Source organism: Cercospora kikuchii, assembly GCF_019650295.1.
Source record: "Cercospora kikuchii DNA, contig_00001, whole genome shotgun sequence".
In the NCBI taxonomy this organism is placed as follows: domain Eukaryota; kingdom Fungi; phylum Ascomycota; class Dothideomycetes; order Mycosphaerellales; family Mycosphaerellaceae; genus Cercospora; species Cercospora kikuchii.
Genome location: NW_025408582.1, coordinates 5,591,587 through 5,603,232, shown reverse-complemented (window position 1 = coordinate 5,603,232; position 11,646 = coordinate 5,591,587). Strand labels below are relative to the sequence as shown.

At 53.6% G+C, this 11,646-nt stretch overlaps 5 protein-coding genes across 7 annotated transcripts; 2 read left to right on the top strand and 3 right to left on the bottom strand.

Annotated features, from left to right (window-relative positions):
• Window positions 1–285: 285 nt before the first annotated feature.
• On the bottom strand, window positions 286–1,257 carry CKM354_000217200 (uncharacterized protein; the record flags this gene model as incomplete). Of its 2 annotated transcripts, none has more annotated exons than XM_044797321.1 (1): window positions 286–1,257. In XM_044797321.1, the coding sequence occupies one exon, from the start codon at window positions 1,255–1,257 to the stop codon at window positions 286–288; it is 972 nt and encodes a 323-aa protein (XP_044653256.1). The 2 variants fall into 2 exon arrangements, with proteins under 2 accessions (XP_044653256.1, XP_044653257.1); XM_044797322.1 differs by having other exon boundaries at window positions 286–1,035.
• A 1,717-nt stretch (window positions 1,258–2,974) lies between these two features.
• On the top strand, window positions 2,975–5,453 carry CKM354_000217100 (uncharacterized protein; the record flags this gene model as incomplete). Of its 2 annotated transcripts, XM_044797319.1 has the most annotated exons (5): window positions 2,975–2,985; window positions 3,033–4,371; window positions 4,424–4,463; window positions 4,516–4,694; window positions 4,752–5,453. In XM_044797319.1, 5 exons carry the CDS (start codon window positions 2,975–2,977, stop codon window positions 5,451–5,453), a joined length of 2,271 nt encoding a protein of 756 aa, XP_044653254.1. The 2 variants fall into 2 exon arrangements, with proteins under 2 accessions (XP_044653254.1, XP_044653255.1); XM_044797320.1 differs by lacking the exon at window positions 2,975–2,985 and having other exon boundaries at window positions 3,286–4,371.
• Window positions 5,454–5,808: 355 nt separating this feature from the next.
• On the bottom strand, window positions 5,809–6,405 carry CKM354_000217000 (uncharacterized protein; the record flags this gene model as incomplete). Its single annotated transcript, XM_044797318.1, has 2 exons — window positions 5,809–6,130; window positions 6,203–6,405. The coding sequence occupies 2 exons, from the start codon at window positions 6,403–6,405 to the stop codon at window positions 5,809–5,811; spliced, it is 525 nt and encodes a 174-aa protein (XP_044653253.1).
• An 847-nt stretch (window positions 6,406–7,252) lies between these two features.
• Window positions 7,253–8,755, bottom strand: CKM354_000216900 (uncharacterized protein; the record flags this gene model as incomplete). The annotated part of the gene is made up of 1 exon (XM_044797317.1): window positions 7,253–8,755. One exon carries the CDS (start codon window positions 8,753–8,755, stop codon window positions 7,253–7,255), a length of 1,503 nt encoding a protein of 500 aa, XP_044653252.1.
• A 1,008-nt stretch (window positions 8,756–9,763) lies between these two features.
• Window positions 9,764–10,087, top strand: CKM354_000216800 (uncharacterized protein; the record flags this gene model as incomplete). Its single annotated transcript, XM_044797316.1, has 1 exon — window positions 9,764–10,087. One exon carries the CDS (start codon window positions 9,764–9,766, stop codon window positions 10,085–10,087), a length of 324 nt encoding a protein of 107 aa, XP_044653251.1.
• Window positions 10,088–11,646: the final 1,559 nt, after the last annotated feature.

The window sequence follows — 11,646 nt, the reverse complement described above, 5'->3', positions numbered from 1 at the left end:
CTTCTTGCGCGCACTTAGCACACCTCTGTGGTTTGTTGCACGTATGTGCGATGTGGCCTATCTCCTGGCACCTATAGCACTGCATTGGTCGTCGGCGCGGTTCACAAACCCGGGTGTATGCCGATTCTCCTGCTACGTGGAAGTACTGTTCTTGTAACAGGCGTGCTGCGTCGTTGCCTCGGGTTAGGTAGACTATCATCGACCCATATGCCTTCATACTTTCTTTTCGGCTGATCCATACAATCTTGGCGATTTTGGTCTCGTTCTCCTTTTCTAGCATCTCAATCACTCCCGGTCGGAGGTCCCCGTCTCGGTGATCACGGCCGTGCGGTTAGCATTGTCGACCTTGATTGGGTGGAGCTGGTCCCGTAGCACGCGGCTTCCCGGTGTCGCGGCTGCGGTCTTCAACATCGCCTCTTTAACCTGTGCCAACTCGCCCTCACTTCTGCAAGCTACGCGGATTCGGTCGGCGTTGCGTGGGTCCTTGGTAACTGCCACACAGCGCCACCGTTCTTGTCCTTCGACTCCTCGCATCTCTCTCTCTATACACTCCCTGACCGCGCCGGGGTGGGTCCTCGCTTTCTCGGCCTCGTCGGCTCTCGAGATGTCGATCGTGCAGTAGAGGGAGTTTGTAAAAGCTGATGGAGTTGTGCTCATCGTGAGACTGCGGATGTTGCTAGGTTGACTGTCTGGGGGTGTGCGGGCTACTTCCGCATACGAGCGACTTCCATTAGTAGGTACGGCTACGTTAGCCAGTTGTTCCTGAATGCTCGCTGCTACTTGCTGCTGAATGCTCACTGCTACTTGCTCTTGTATTATAGTTGTAATTTGTTCGATTGTTGGTACCTTCGCGACTATTTCCTCCAGCTGTTTCAATTTCTCTTCCGCCTGTGCTGCTCGTTTTCCTGCCTGTTCCGCTCGCTTTTCTGCCTCCTTGGTTCGCCCTTCCGCCTGCTTGGCTCGTTCTTCTGCCTGTTTTGCTCGCTCTTCCGCTTGTTTTGCTCGCTCTTCCGCTTGCTTCATCTGTGCTAGCATTTGTCTCTGTGGTGTATTGTCACCAGCCGCCGCCGTCGTTTGTTGTATACTATCCCTGCCCTCTTCTACTACGTCCAAGCTCTTTTCTCCCGCTGCCCCAGACTTTGTCGCATTCAGGGTGTGCGTGCCTCGATGCAGGCTCCGGTAGTTGATGGTGCCGTGCGATGCTACTCGTTTTGGGCGCACGGTGATATACTCTCCGTCTCCCGGAGGTTCCGCCATCCTCCTCTTCTCGCTCGTCTTCAGTCGTCGCTGAGTATGCTTCAACAGGTTGGAAGGATCGTCCTTAGAGTATGCCGCACGATCTTTGTTCTGATCGCGTAGGCAATTATAAGTCGTGTAGGTCTGTCAAGTCGCGAAGTGTCGTGAAAGTGGCAACGGGTCGGGATGCCAGACGGGACGGGCAGGACCGAAGCCGAGATTCCGGAATGGTGAGAACCATCTCACGCAGGCGTGCAGCATTCTCTGTCGCGGCAGCACTGCTGGACCCAGGCCATCAAACAGCGATGTATGTGTGATTGAAGATGTGAAGGTCGGAAAGAGGTGGAGGCGCGAGACGCACTGCAAATGCACGTCCAGAACTCCCGAAATGACATCCTTGCTTAGCGCGGGTCTCGCCGCGTCGGATTTCACGCGACTTCCAACGTGAGTTCCATCTCCTCCATTTCACATGGCAGACGGGCCAATACAGCAGTCTGGATACGGTGTTGCGGACTTGAGAGGGCATCTCCATGTACAGCTCCTTGCGACTAGTGGGAAGCGTCCCAGTAGGGTGCCGTAATGCTTGGGTGCAATACCTTTCGGTCTTTCGCCCTCTTGCGAAGTGGAGAAGCGTGCGATTCTCATCTCAAGCAGGATCATCCGACAAGGCACGACAAGAGGGCGAGGGAGCTAGGCAACGTCGAAGGCGGTACATGCAAGAAGAGGATGACTTCATCTTGAGAGAGCGGCAGGGTGGTACTTCGTTTCCCAGTATTGCGCATCGTCTGGGCCGCAGCAAAGACTCAGTCGCCAAGCGCTTCCGTGTGCTCTGTTGCCTGCAAGGGTTGCATGTCCAACCCAGCAAAGGTCGAGTCTTTTCTGCCTCAGAAGATGAGGTGATCATTCGCATGATCAAGGACGGCCGAAGCGTGGGAGACATCGCGAAGGAGCTTTCGGCGACCTCGAAGAAGAGAGTCGTTCAAGTACAATCTCGTCTGAATTGGCTTCGAATCACTGGGCTGATCGAACCCGCTCGCCAGCGCCAATACTATCCACCGCTCACGGAGTCTGACATCGAGCGAATCTGTGCGGACAGGAAAGCTGGCTTGAGTTGGCGAGAAATTTCTGTCAAGGAGGACCGCAGTAGCGTGACGTTGCTGACGGACCCGGCCTTGAGATCGCGTCTGCCCCCTCGTTCTGTGCGTCTCGGTGCAGTGCGTTGGACTAATGCAGAAATCCAGAAGCTGAAGCGCTTGCGAGATGAACAAGGTCTCGCGTGGCCGCACATCGCATCTATCTTGGGTCGCACTCCCGCGGCAGTCTCAGTCAGCCATCGTAGATACTGTTCCCAGTCCCGAAGCACAGAGCGTCAGTCTCATGGCCCAAGGCTGCAACGACAATGGAGTGCAGAAGATGATGCGGCGCTTCTAAGTCTGATCGAGAAACACGGCACCCGCTGGCAGTTCATACAGCCATTGATGAGCGATCGATCCAAGGACAGTCTTCGAGGGCGCTATAGGAGTTACCTTCTCCGGAAGATGCAGTCTAGCAATGACGCTGCAGAACACAGTGCCAGCTCACCGCGCGACGTAAAGTGTGAAGACTGAGTTCGACCAGTGCCAATGCAAGACACTTGAGTGCTTGTCTTCGCGCGGCTTCTCGCTTTGTCTATGTCGCTCGTGGAGTGCACCTTCAACGCGACTTTCTGCTCCAGTTGCGCCTCCCGACTTTAACGTTGATGCGGCTTCGGTCACTAGCGCCTGCAACGGCTTTGATTCGCTTTGGGACTTTGCAAGCACGCGCTTGAACAGCAATTCACCACTCGTACACATCTGCACCTCGCAATCAACTTTCGCAAGTGGTCTGCCGATGCCAGCAAGACACCGTGCACCGCAGGCAAGACATCTGCCGACGAGGAGACTGCCAGTCGGAACGCCCGAAGTCACGACAGATCGGCCTCTGTCTCGTAGCAGTGGGCGTTCCTCGAAGACCACCGCGGAGACATCCAACCTGCACGAATCGACTCGGACACAATCCTCCTACACGACAATGTCTACCTCCGACCTGGCTCTTGCCCAGGCAAAGCTTCGTCGCCAGCAGGAGCGCATTCAGCAAGCCGAAGCTGCCTTATACAATCCACCGCCAGCAGAAAAGGTCGAGAAGCCTCGATACGACCCATCACGCGCCAAAACCAAGCTCGTCTGGAAGCCGATCGATCTCGGCGATCGCATCGAACAGCGCACGCGCGGCAGCGAGAGCGGCGTAGAGGTTCGTATCAACAAGTACAGCGCGCCTTCCCGAGAGACCTCACTCTCGCGTTCCATGTCAAGTGCGTCCCAGCAAACGACGAATACCAGCCACGCGGACTTGCGCGAGACTTCAGCGCTCGATGACGGGTCTGGGTTTCAACTCATGACTCGACATGGCCCTCGAGCGCTGAAAGGCGCCACTGAGATCAACACGTATGGCGACAGACCCGAAATCGAAAAGCAGAAGACAGTTGAGGCGGCCTACGACAAGAAGGAGATTCTCGATGTCTTTCGGCAGGAATTGCCTCCTCCCGATTTCCTTGCTACTACCCCCGGCATGAGCAATGGCTACGTCCAGTTTGTACAACACCCAAACGGCGATGTGGCTGCGCATATGTGGTCTTTGTCCAACTACGCGTGGGACAACATCGGTCATTTCAGCAACATCCGCAAGCGAACAGAAGGCCAGCTGGGTGGTGACCGTCTGAAGGGGGAGACAGCGTACCAGAAACTCCAACAGCACACTCTTGCATACTTTAGAGTACTCGCCAAGCAACGCGAAGCTTCGGTGACGGGCGCGCCTTTTGGTCAGGACAATATCAGATCGGCTCTGCCTGAGCCTGTGCAGGCAGCGTCTCCTGAGCGGGATAGCGGCAGCATTGCATCAAGATATGCACCTCAACCGTCTCTAGAGCATGCCGAATCAGAGCTCGCTCATGCGAACCCGCGCGTCTACCCGGCTTCTGAACAACCAAAAGTGCACCCCATGGCCCTTGCTTCGAGGCAAGAGGATCCGTTCAGCAACGGCACAGCCGAATCCTTCACCACTTTCGGTCGCCAGTCGAGCTATGGCAATGTGAGACCGACTGCTTCGAGCATTCATCAGGTATGCTACAGCGAAATACAAGCATTCCGTACGCAAAGCTGACTTGTCGTAGATGCCAACGGGTCAAGAACGACGCCATGACACAGGTCCAGGTCAGCCTTGTTTGCTCGTGCAGCACCTTACTGCATACTGACAAGTTCCCAGAATCCACACCGACTCGCGAAGCTCTACGCGACCAACTGCACAAGACTGTCGACATCGCGGTGAAACGCAGTCTCAGTCAAGCCAACCTCGCGCGAACTGTTCTTCACGATCCTATGCGAAAAGCCGAGCGGGACGATCAATCCCATAGCACCAGCCCGCCGGCTTTCCCTATCAATAACGTGAGTGCCATGTCCTCCATTACGGAACGAACATATACTATAGCTGATCTGAATCAGTTGTGCTGGAACTGGCAAGATTCTCAGATGCGTGCCGGCGGTGATGTCCACATCCCCACCGATCGCAAGACCAGCGTCCTTACCATTGGGAGTGTTCCCGATGTGGATGTTGAGCCTTTCATGACGCCAAAGCCGCAAGAGATCCCCCGTCCGCGACCAATCGTGCCGCTAAAGCCGGTTGCAAAGCCTACAAAGAAGAGTTACGACGACGAGCTTCGCGACTGGTGGACGGGCGGGACCAAGTTTGCTCGCCAGGAGGAGCTGTTTCATACTGTGATGAACAGCACTCCGAAGTCGTCGCGTGCCAACGTGTCTGCCGGTGCAGCAGGCAGTCGACGTAACAGATCTGCTTCCAACACTTCTTCGGATATCAGCGAGACCAACACGCGCATACTCATCCCGGTGTACGAAAACCTGGCTTCATACGTTCAAGGACCTATCGAGCAGCGCCGCGACTACTGGTGTCAATGGTCACAGCCACCGGAGTGGTGCATCGATCGCGGACCAAATGGCAACAAGTCTTTCTTTGATGACAGCTGGGGCCAGCCGCCAGCCCGGGTTGGTCGTGATCCGAGGTACCGACGTGATCGTGGTGAGCTTCAGTTCGGAGGTCTTTCGCCAATGTCCCAGAAGACGATCGGCAGTCCTGGCATGCACTCGATGGGAATGGGAATGAGTCGCTTCGCTTATGGAAGATACTAGGAGATCGGTGGTCGAAGGGATAGTAAGTCTGAGGATGTGCTCTCAATGTGTGGACGGGAGGACGATGCGGGTGTCGCGGAGTAAGCAGTGGAAGAAGCTGAGTGTGCATCGGCATTCTGCCAGCTGGGAACATGGCGGCTGTCTGCGGTGCCAGCATATTTGACACAACCACAACATGAGGGAGTGAACATGCAGTCAAAGATGGAATGAGCTTTGAACAAAATGTCCAGCCAGAATTGACAACTCCATGCTGTCCGTCCTCTGCCACTTTGCAAAGCCCATTTCCACTTTTACCAACGCGTCTCACCGTCACCACTAGGCCTAAAGATTTCCACAATCACCTCATCTCAGAGTTCTAATACGCACAAACATTATCCCTCGACGGAACCGAATATGTCGCAGTCAAGTCCGAAGTCGTTCCTTCCGCGAAGCCGCAAGTCGTACTCTGTTCCTCTGCTCTCGAACACGCATATCCATTCTCTCCCTCAGAAATGTAGATCGTAGCGTTGTTTCGTGCAGAACTGCGATAGACGTAGTATTCTTCTACTTCGAGCGTGAAGGCTTCGGGAGAGAATTTGTTGTTGCTGGATGAGGATGGGAGTACGCGAGCGTAGTAGGCTGGACTCAAGCCGTCGTCGTTGCAGGATGTCCAGCAGGGGGGTGGGGTGCAGCCGGTCCTGTTGCAAACAAAAGCGAGGGGATTAGATTGGAATTGTTTGTGGGCGTGGTGGGATGGGAGGGGTCCGTACCAGGTTATGTTACAAGTTCGAGCGTAGGATCCGCCTTGTTCGAAAACTGCGTCTGGGTTGTTGATTGTGAACGTTACGGTGTGGGATTCGGTGGGAGAGTAAGTTGAGGTTGTGGTGAAGGGTGAAAGGCGGAAGTAGAGGGCTTGGGTGGAGGTTGCGAGGACGGTGGTGAGGAGGACGGTGGTGAGTTTGAGGGAGAGCATCTTGGGAGCGGTGACTTGGTGATGAGATTTGGATGAGTTCACTTGTGGTTGGCGTTTCCAATGGAGTGTTTTCAAGAAGTTCAGAGCTCTTATACGAAGGTTCTTTCAACATTTGTTGGGATACGGGCTGTGAAGTGACTGCTGCATGACATCTTAAGGTCACATCTGAGCCTTCCTTGCTGCGGCATGCCATTCCCTTCTGGGCTGTGCCAAGGGAAAAGGCGTAGCACTTGTCAGCGATGATCAAGAAACTGATCTTCCTCAATGCGGCGACGCGAAGAGAATTGTTACACGAGTACCTGCTTCGAGTCGTACAGATGAGGTCGACAAGTGGATCACATTCCTTGTAGCCGCAAAAGTGCCGATGTACGATTCTATTCTTGGAAAGCTTCATGCAGACATCGCCATGGTCGATATTGGCTCTGTTCGCAGGCAGCCGATGTGCTGCATTGGCGAACACACAAGTGCAATCCGCACCAAGCGGCAGGTAATGGATCTCACAAAAAAGCCAAGGTTAAGGGGCGCAGATGTGACAGTGCGGAGGTACGGACATGTTCAAGTCAGCCTTTTTGGAATGTTGTTGCGCGCTCGACAAGGGCGTGGTCGCGACTGTCACTTTTGGCTTTTGCTATGCGCTTGAGCAAGAGATACAAATCTTTTTGCATATCTAGGTGTATTCCAAACGGAAAGTCGCGAGAACAAGGCACGCAATGGCGCATGATGCTCCTAGTTGCACTTCGAAAGGCACTTGTACTTGCAGTAGCTACGTTCCCTTTCGCCATCCAAGACTGGATCTGAGAAAGGCTTGCTGGCTGCAGATTCATTGTCATCCACCTTCTAGCAACAGTCACCACTGCTCATACCACCCAGGGCCTTGAGCATCGATATTGTTATACGCTGCGTCGTAGAGCTCGACATCGGAAGGGTAGTTCTCCTCATCAAGTGGGTCTCGATGGTTGATCAAAGCCTTGAGCGTATAGTATGAGTGGACTAGCGGTTCTTCACCTTGGATCATGAGCATAAGATGTCCACCGTGGTTGATGAGCTCTTGAACATCGCCTTCGACGGCGGCTGGCATGAGGAAGTCTCGCCAGACCATCTGGACCAGCGTATAATGCGTGTAAGGAGCCAGCGAATCTGCAATAGTTTCCAGTAATGCTGCCGTTTCGAACTCATACCCAGCGATCTCCCTAATTGCCAATGGCTCTACCTCAGTCGGGAGAGTCCTAGGCTTCTCGGAATTTTGATAGAAAATTTCAAGCCATTGTCGGAATTGGAGCAGACTGATGGAAGACTCTTGAGCTGGTTTGAGAATTGGGGTAAAGCTTTCGTCCGTTCCATCTCGTGCGAGGCCTTTCGGTCGTCGTATTTCAGCTCTACAGGCTGCAGCGGCAATTGGACTTGCTGCCGCGAGTGCTTTGAGTCTGTCGCGGGTTCTGACAACATTGCGTCCGAGATGGTTTGCGTCACGATCCCGCTCGAAGACGTATTGCAGCCCATCTTCGACAAAAACACCAGCGTGGCTCGCTAGCGGAAGATTGTAGATGGTCTGGCGATGTTTCGCGGGTCCGTGAGTGCGCCACAGGAACTTGTGCATACGCAGCAAGAATATGTCGAGAAACTTGCTGTCGCTGAGCATCCACCAACCTTCACTATTCGCATCATCCCACATGTTATCCAAGTACTTGGCCGCGATGACGACGGTCTCAATGCATGGAAAGCGCCTGTCGCCATAGCACTTCTGCAGTTCGGCGAATATTTCTTTTCCCTGCAGCTGCTGCTGTGAAGGATCGGGCCACTGATTAGCTCCTGGCAACATCTTCTTGTTCTCCAGCAGGTGCAACCCTTCGATATAGCAGGCATCAAAGTCGACGATCAGCTGCGCCTCATGTCGAGTGATGTGACCAGCCTCTTCTGCCAACTGGAAACATCTTGCCGTGTCGTGCAACCGGTGGCACTTTTCGAAGATCTCGAGGCGGTCGCTGAGATCGAGTCCAATCAGCTTAGTGGAGGACGTTCGTATTGGCTCCTTATAGTGCTCCGGCCAGTCCTGGAAAAGCACGTTTCCGTCGGGATCAAGGCCAACCCACACAACGCCAGGGCCGCTCCACGCCTTGCGCCGATGCGGATTGTCATTGACGTCTAACGAATTCAACACAGAGACTTCAATATGGTCCGTCTCCGTATACGCGTAGCCTGTGATACTCCAATGCGAGAAGCGATTTTTCTGAACAACGTCAGCACCGACGATGAACCTCAGCGTCTTCTGATAAAATACCTTGAGGGCCTCTCGCGCTCTTTGTTCCTCCTCGATACGTCTTAATAGATCGTCGTCGTCGCCGAACGCCATTTGCCTGCCAGGGAAATTCTGCTCCTCGGCCGTGTCTTCTTCGCTCTTGAATCGCTGCACGGGCTCAACGACAGGGTGCTTCGTATCTCGTTTGCTGGGCGCGACGAACTTGGTGTGATGAGTGGGGTAGCGATTGAGTTGATGTACTGCGCTGGGTCGGTGAGTTTGAGGAGGCAGAGAAGATGGCCAAAACTGAATAAATATATGTGGAAAGCAGAGACCCACATTAATGCACCTAGTGCGCTAGCGCAATATGTTTCATGTGATTGCCGTGCACGTTGAAGCGAGCTGCATACTCGGGACTTCAGCGCAGTGAATCGACCCGCCATAAAGGCCGTCACGATCCAGTGAAGAAGGAATCCAGACCGCGAAGAATCGTCCAGCAAAAGCTTCCACAGTACCGCTCGATCATGCGTTCAGGGGACATCCAATGCCTCCCAGCCGAACTCGAGTCCCAGGATCCCGACCATTCGCTAGTGCGAGACATCTTTCTGAGTATAGGTTCGGTGAAGACATGCTCGCGACTGCCTCTTTCGCTGCTCGTGACGGCCTGACCGGGACGCGTCTCCTGACGCGCGAGATTCTCTCGAGTACACGCAGGCGTAACACGCAACAAACATACGCGACAGCGAGATCCAACAATGGCCGACTATCAGCTCGCGCCGAAAGGGCGATTTCCGCACCATCGATCTGATCAAGCGCACATCCACGTCTCGGAAATCGCTCATCACGCGAGGCTGCAGCGCCAAAGAGGCCAGCCAAACCTACTGCAACGAGGTCCGGATCATCAAGAAGCGCATCAGAACAAGCAGTTGGAATCAGCTGCTCCACGACACGACCCACCCAAGGGCGTATGGTGACGACCTGTTCAAGGAGCTGACGCAAAGAATGATTCAACTTCAGCTTCAGATTGAGAGAATGACTCCCAACCTCTATCGGCGGCTTCTCCCGCGTGATGATGCATCTGCGACCCAACTCAAGGTATTTGACGCCATGACACGTCACGCAATGACTGTGACCAATGCCCAGCTCAAGCAGATCATGAACATGGAGCTCTCAACAACTGCTTCGCCTCCAACAAAAGAAGGACATCACTTCTACGTGCGTACGTTGACTGTCAAGACCCAGGATCTCAAGTCCTTGCTTGGGCATTTTCGTCAAGGCGACACCCATTTCACTGAACTCAAAGAATGGGAACGAGAAATCCAGGCAAGCGAAGCATGTGGCGTGCAAATCTTGACAGTACGCAAATGGGGCTTCTGCAAAGGCCCAGAGAGAACCATCGATCGTCACATCGAAGATCTCAAGAAGTGGTCCAGTGGCATCTTTTGAGAGTTTCTGGACATTCTTGAAGCATGTGCACCGGAAGTCGCTGCAAACGCCGAAATCGTTCCTTTGCCTGATGCATTCGTCGCTCCAGCCAAGTCGGCAAATCTGTTCGCAGAGGATACAGAGCGTCGCTTGATACAATTCGACCATTTCCGACGACTCTGGAGGACCAGCCAGGAGGGTTTCACAGCAGTCTTTTACCGCATGCTGAGCACGCCCAGCGTTTTCGACGATTGGACACGAATGTACTGCACTGTACCAGCCAGCACGAGACCATTCATTCTTGAGAGTCAAACGATGAATTAATTGCATATTTCGAAGCCGTACAAGTCTATGCCAATGACTCCCCTGACGAGACTGGGACGGTTTTGCGTTCATTTAATGACGGGTTGCGAGAGATAATGCAGCGTCGAGCTACTCGAGCACAATTTAGCGGATCGACGTTGATGTTGGTGATTGGCAACGAAATCATTCGGACCGACTATCCGGCTCAGACGTCTTTCATTGCTGGGAAAAGCCGCGCAGGTGTCCTGACCAAAGAGATTCTCGGCAGAATTGCAACCTCTGAAGCACAGTCACAAGGACGCGGATCAGCTTCTATTGCATTTCAGGCGGACAATCCCCTCAGGTTGTTTAATGATCTTTGGCTATGGCTGTGGCACATCAACATCCTGCGCGCGATAATATTCATGCGAGCATATTCGCATATTGTGAGGCCAGTGATTGTGGTAGTCCCCAGTCGTCCTGTCAACGGCATTACTCGCGCCAATCTTACACACAGCAATGGTATCAGCCTGGCGAATTTCTTTCCCGATGTTGGAAATGCAACGATCAATTTTTACAACAATAGTGCCAGTGATCGGCAAACCCGAGATGACTCTAAACGACTATGGACCACAAGATGCTAGACTGCAATGACGTCTAACATGATTCCGGTACCAACAGAAGCAATCAAGCCCATGGATCTACCGATGCAGAAAATGTGTTTGCTGAGGACGCGGGAGAGACGCTCGAATGTGTGTCAGATAATCCTCGCTGCAGCTCAAACGAATTTCTTGATTGCGCCATTCTTTCTCACAATTGGCGATATCCTACAAAAAGCAGACACTTGCGCCAGTAACTTCACGTTCAAACACTTGCTGTCGACTTACATATCACACCGCATCGCTCAGTCGACATCCATTCGTATACATCGAAGCAGCCAAGAATCACTATGACTCATACCATTCGGCGTCACGGGTGCAATATGAAAGACCGACGCTCTCAACTCTTCCGATAGAGATTAGGACTCAGATCTGGGGGCTTACGGTCGCACAACTGAGCGGTGAAATTGCGCAACGAGCGCGGATCTCTCGGCTGTCAGTATACGACATCGTGCCTGACTCTGCTGAGGGACTTCGCTGCATACCACGTGATGTGGAAATGATCACCACTGGGAGCAGCCCTACTGCCCGAGAGCGTGTCACGTTTTGCCTGTCTCCGCTGGCAGGATCCCTGCAAGGCAACTGAGATGGGAATGGGAGCCAGCGAGAAGCATCCGTGTGGTTTGAGAGGGCGCCAGA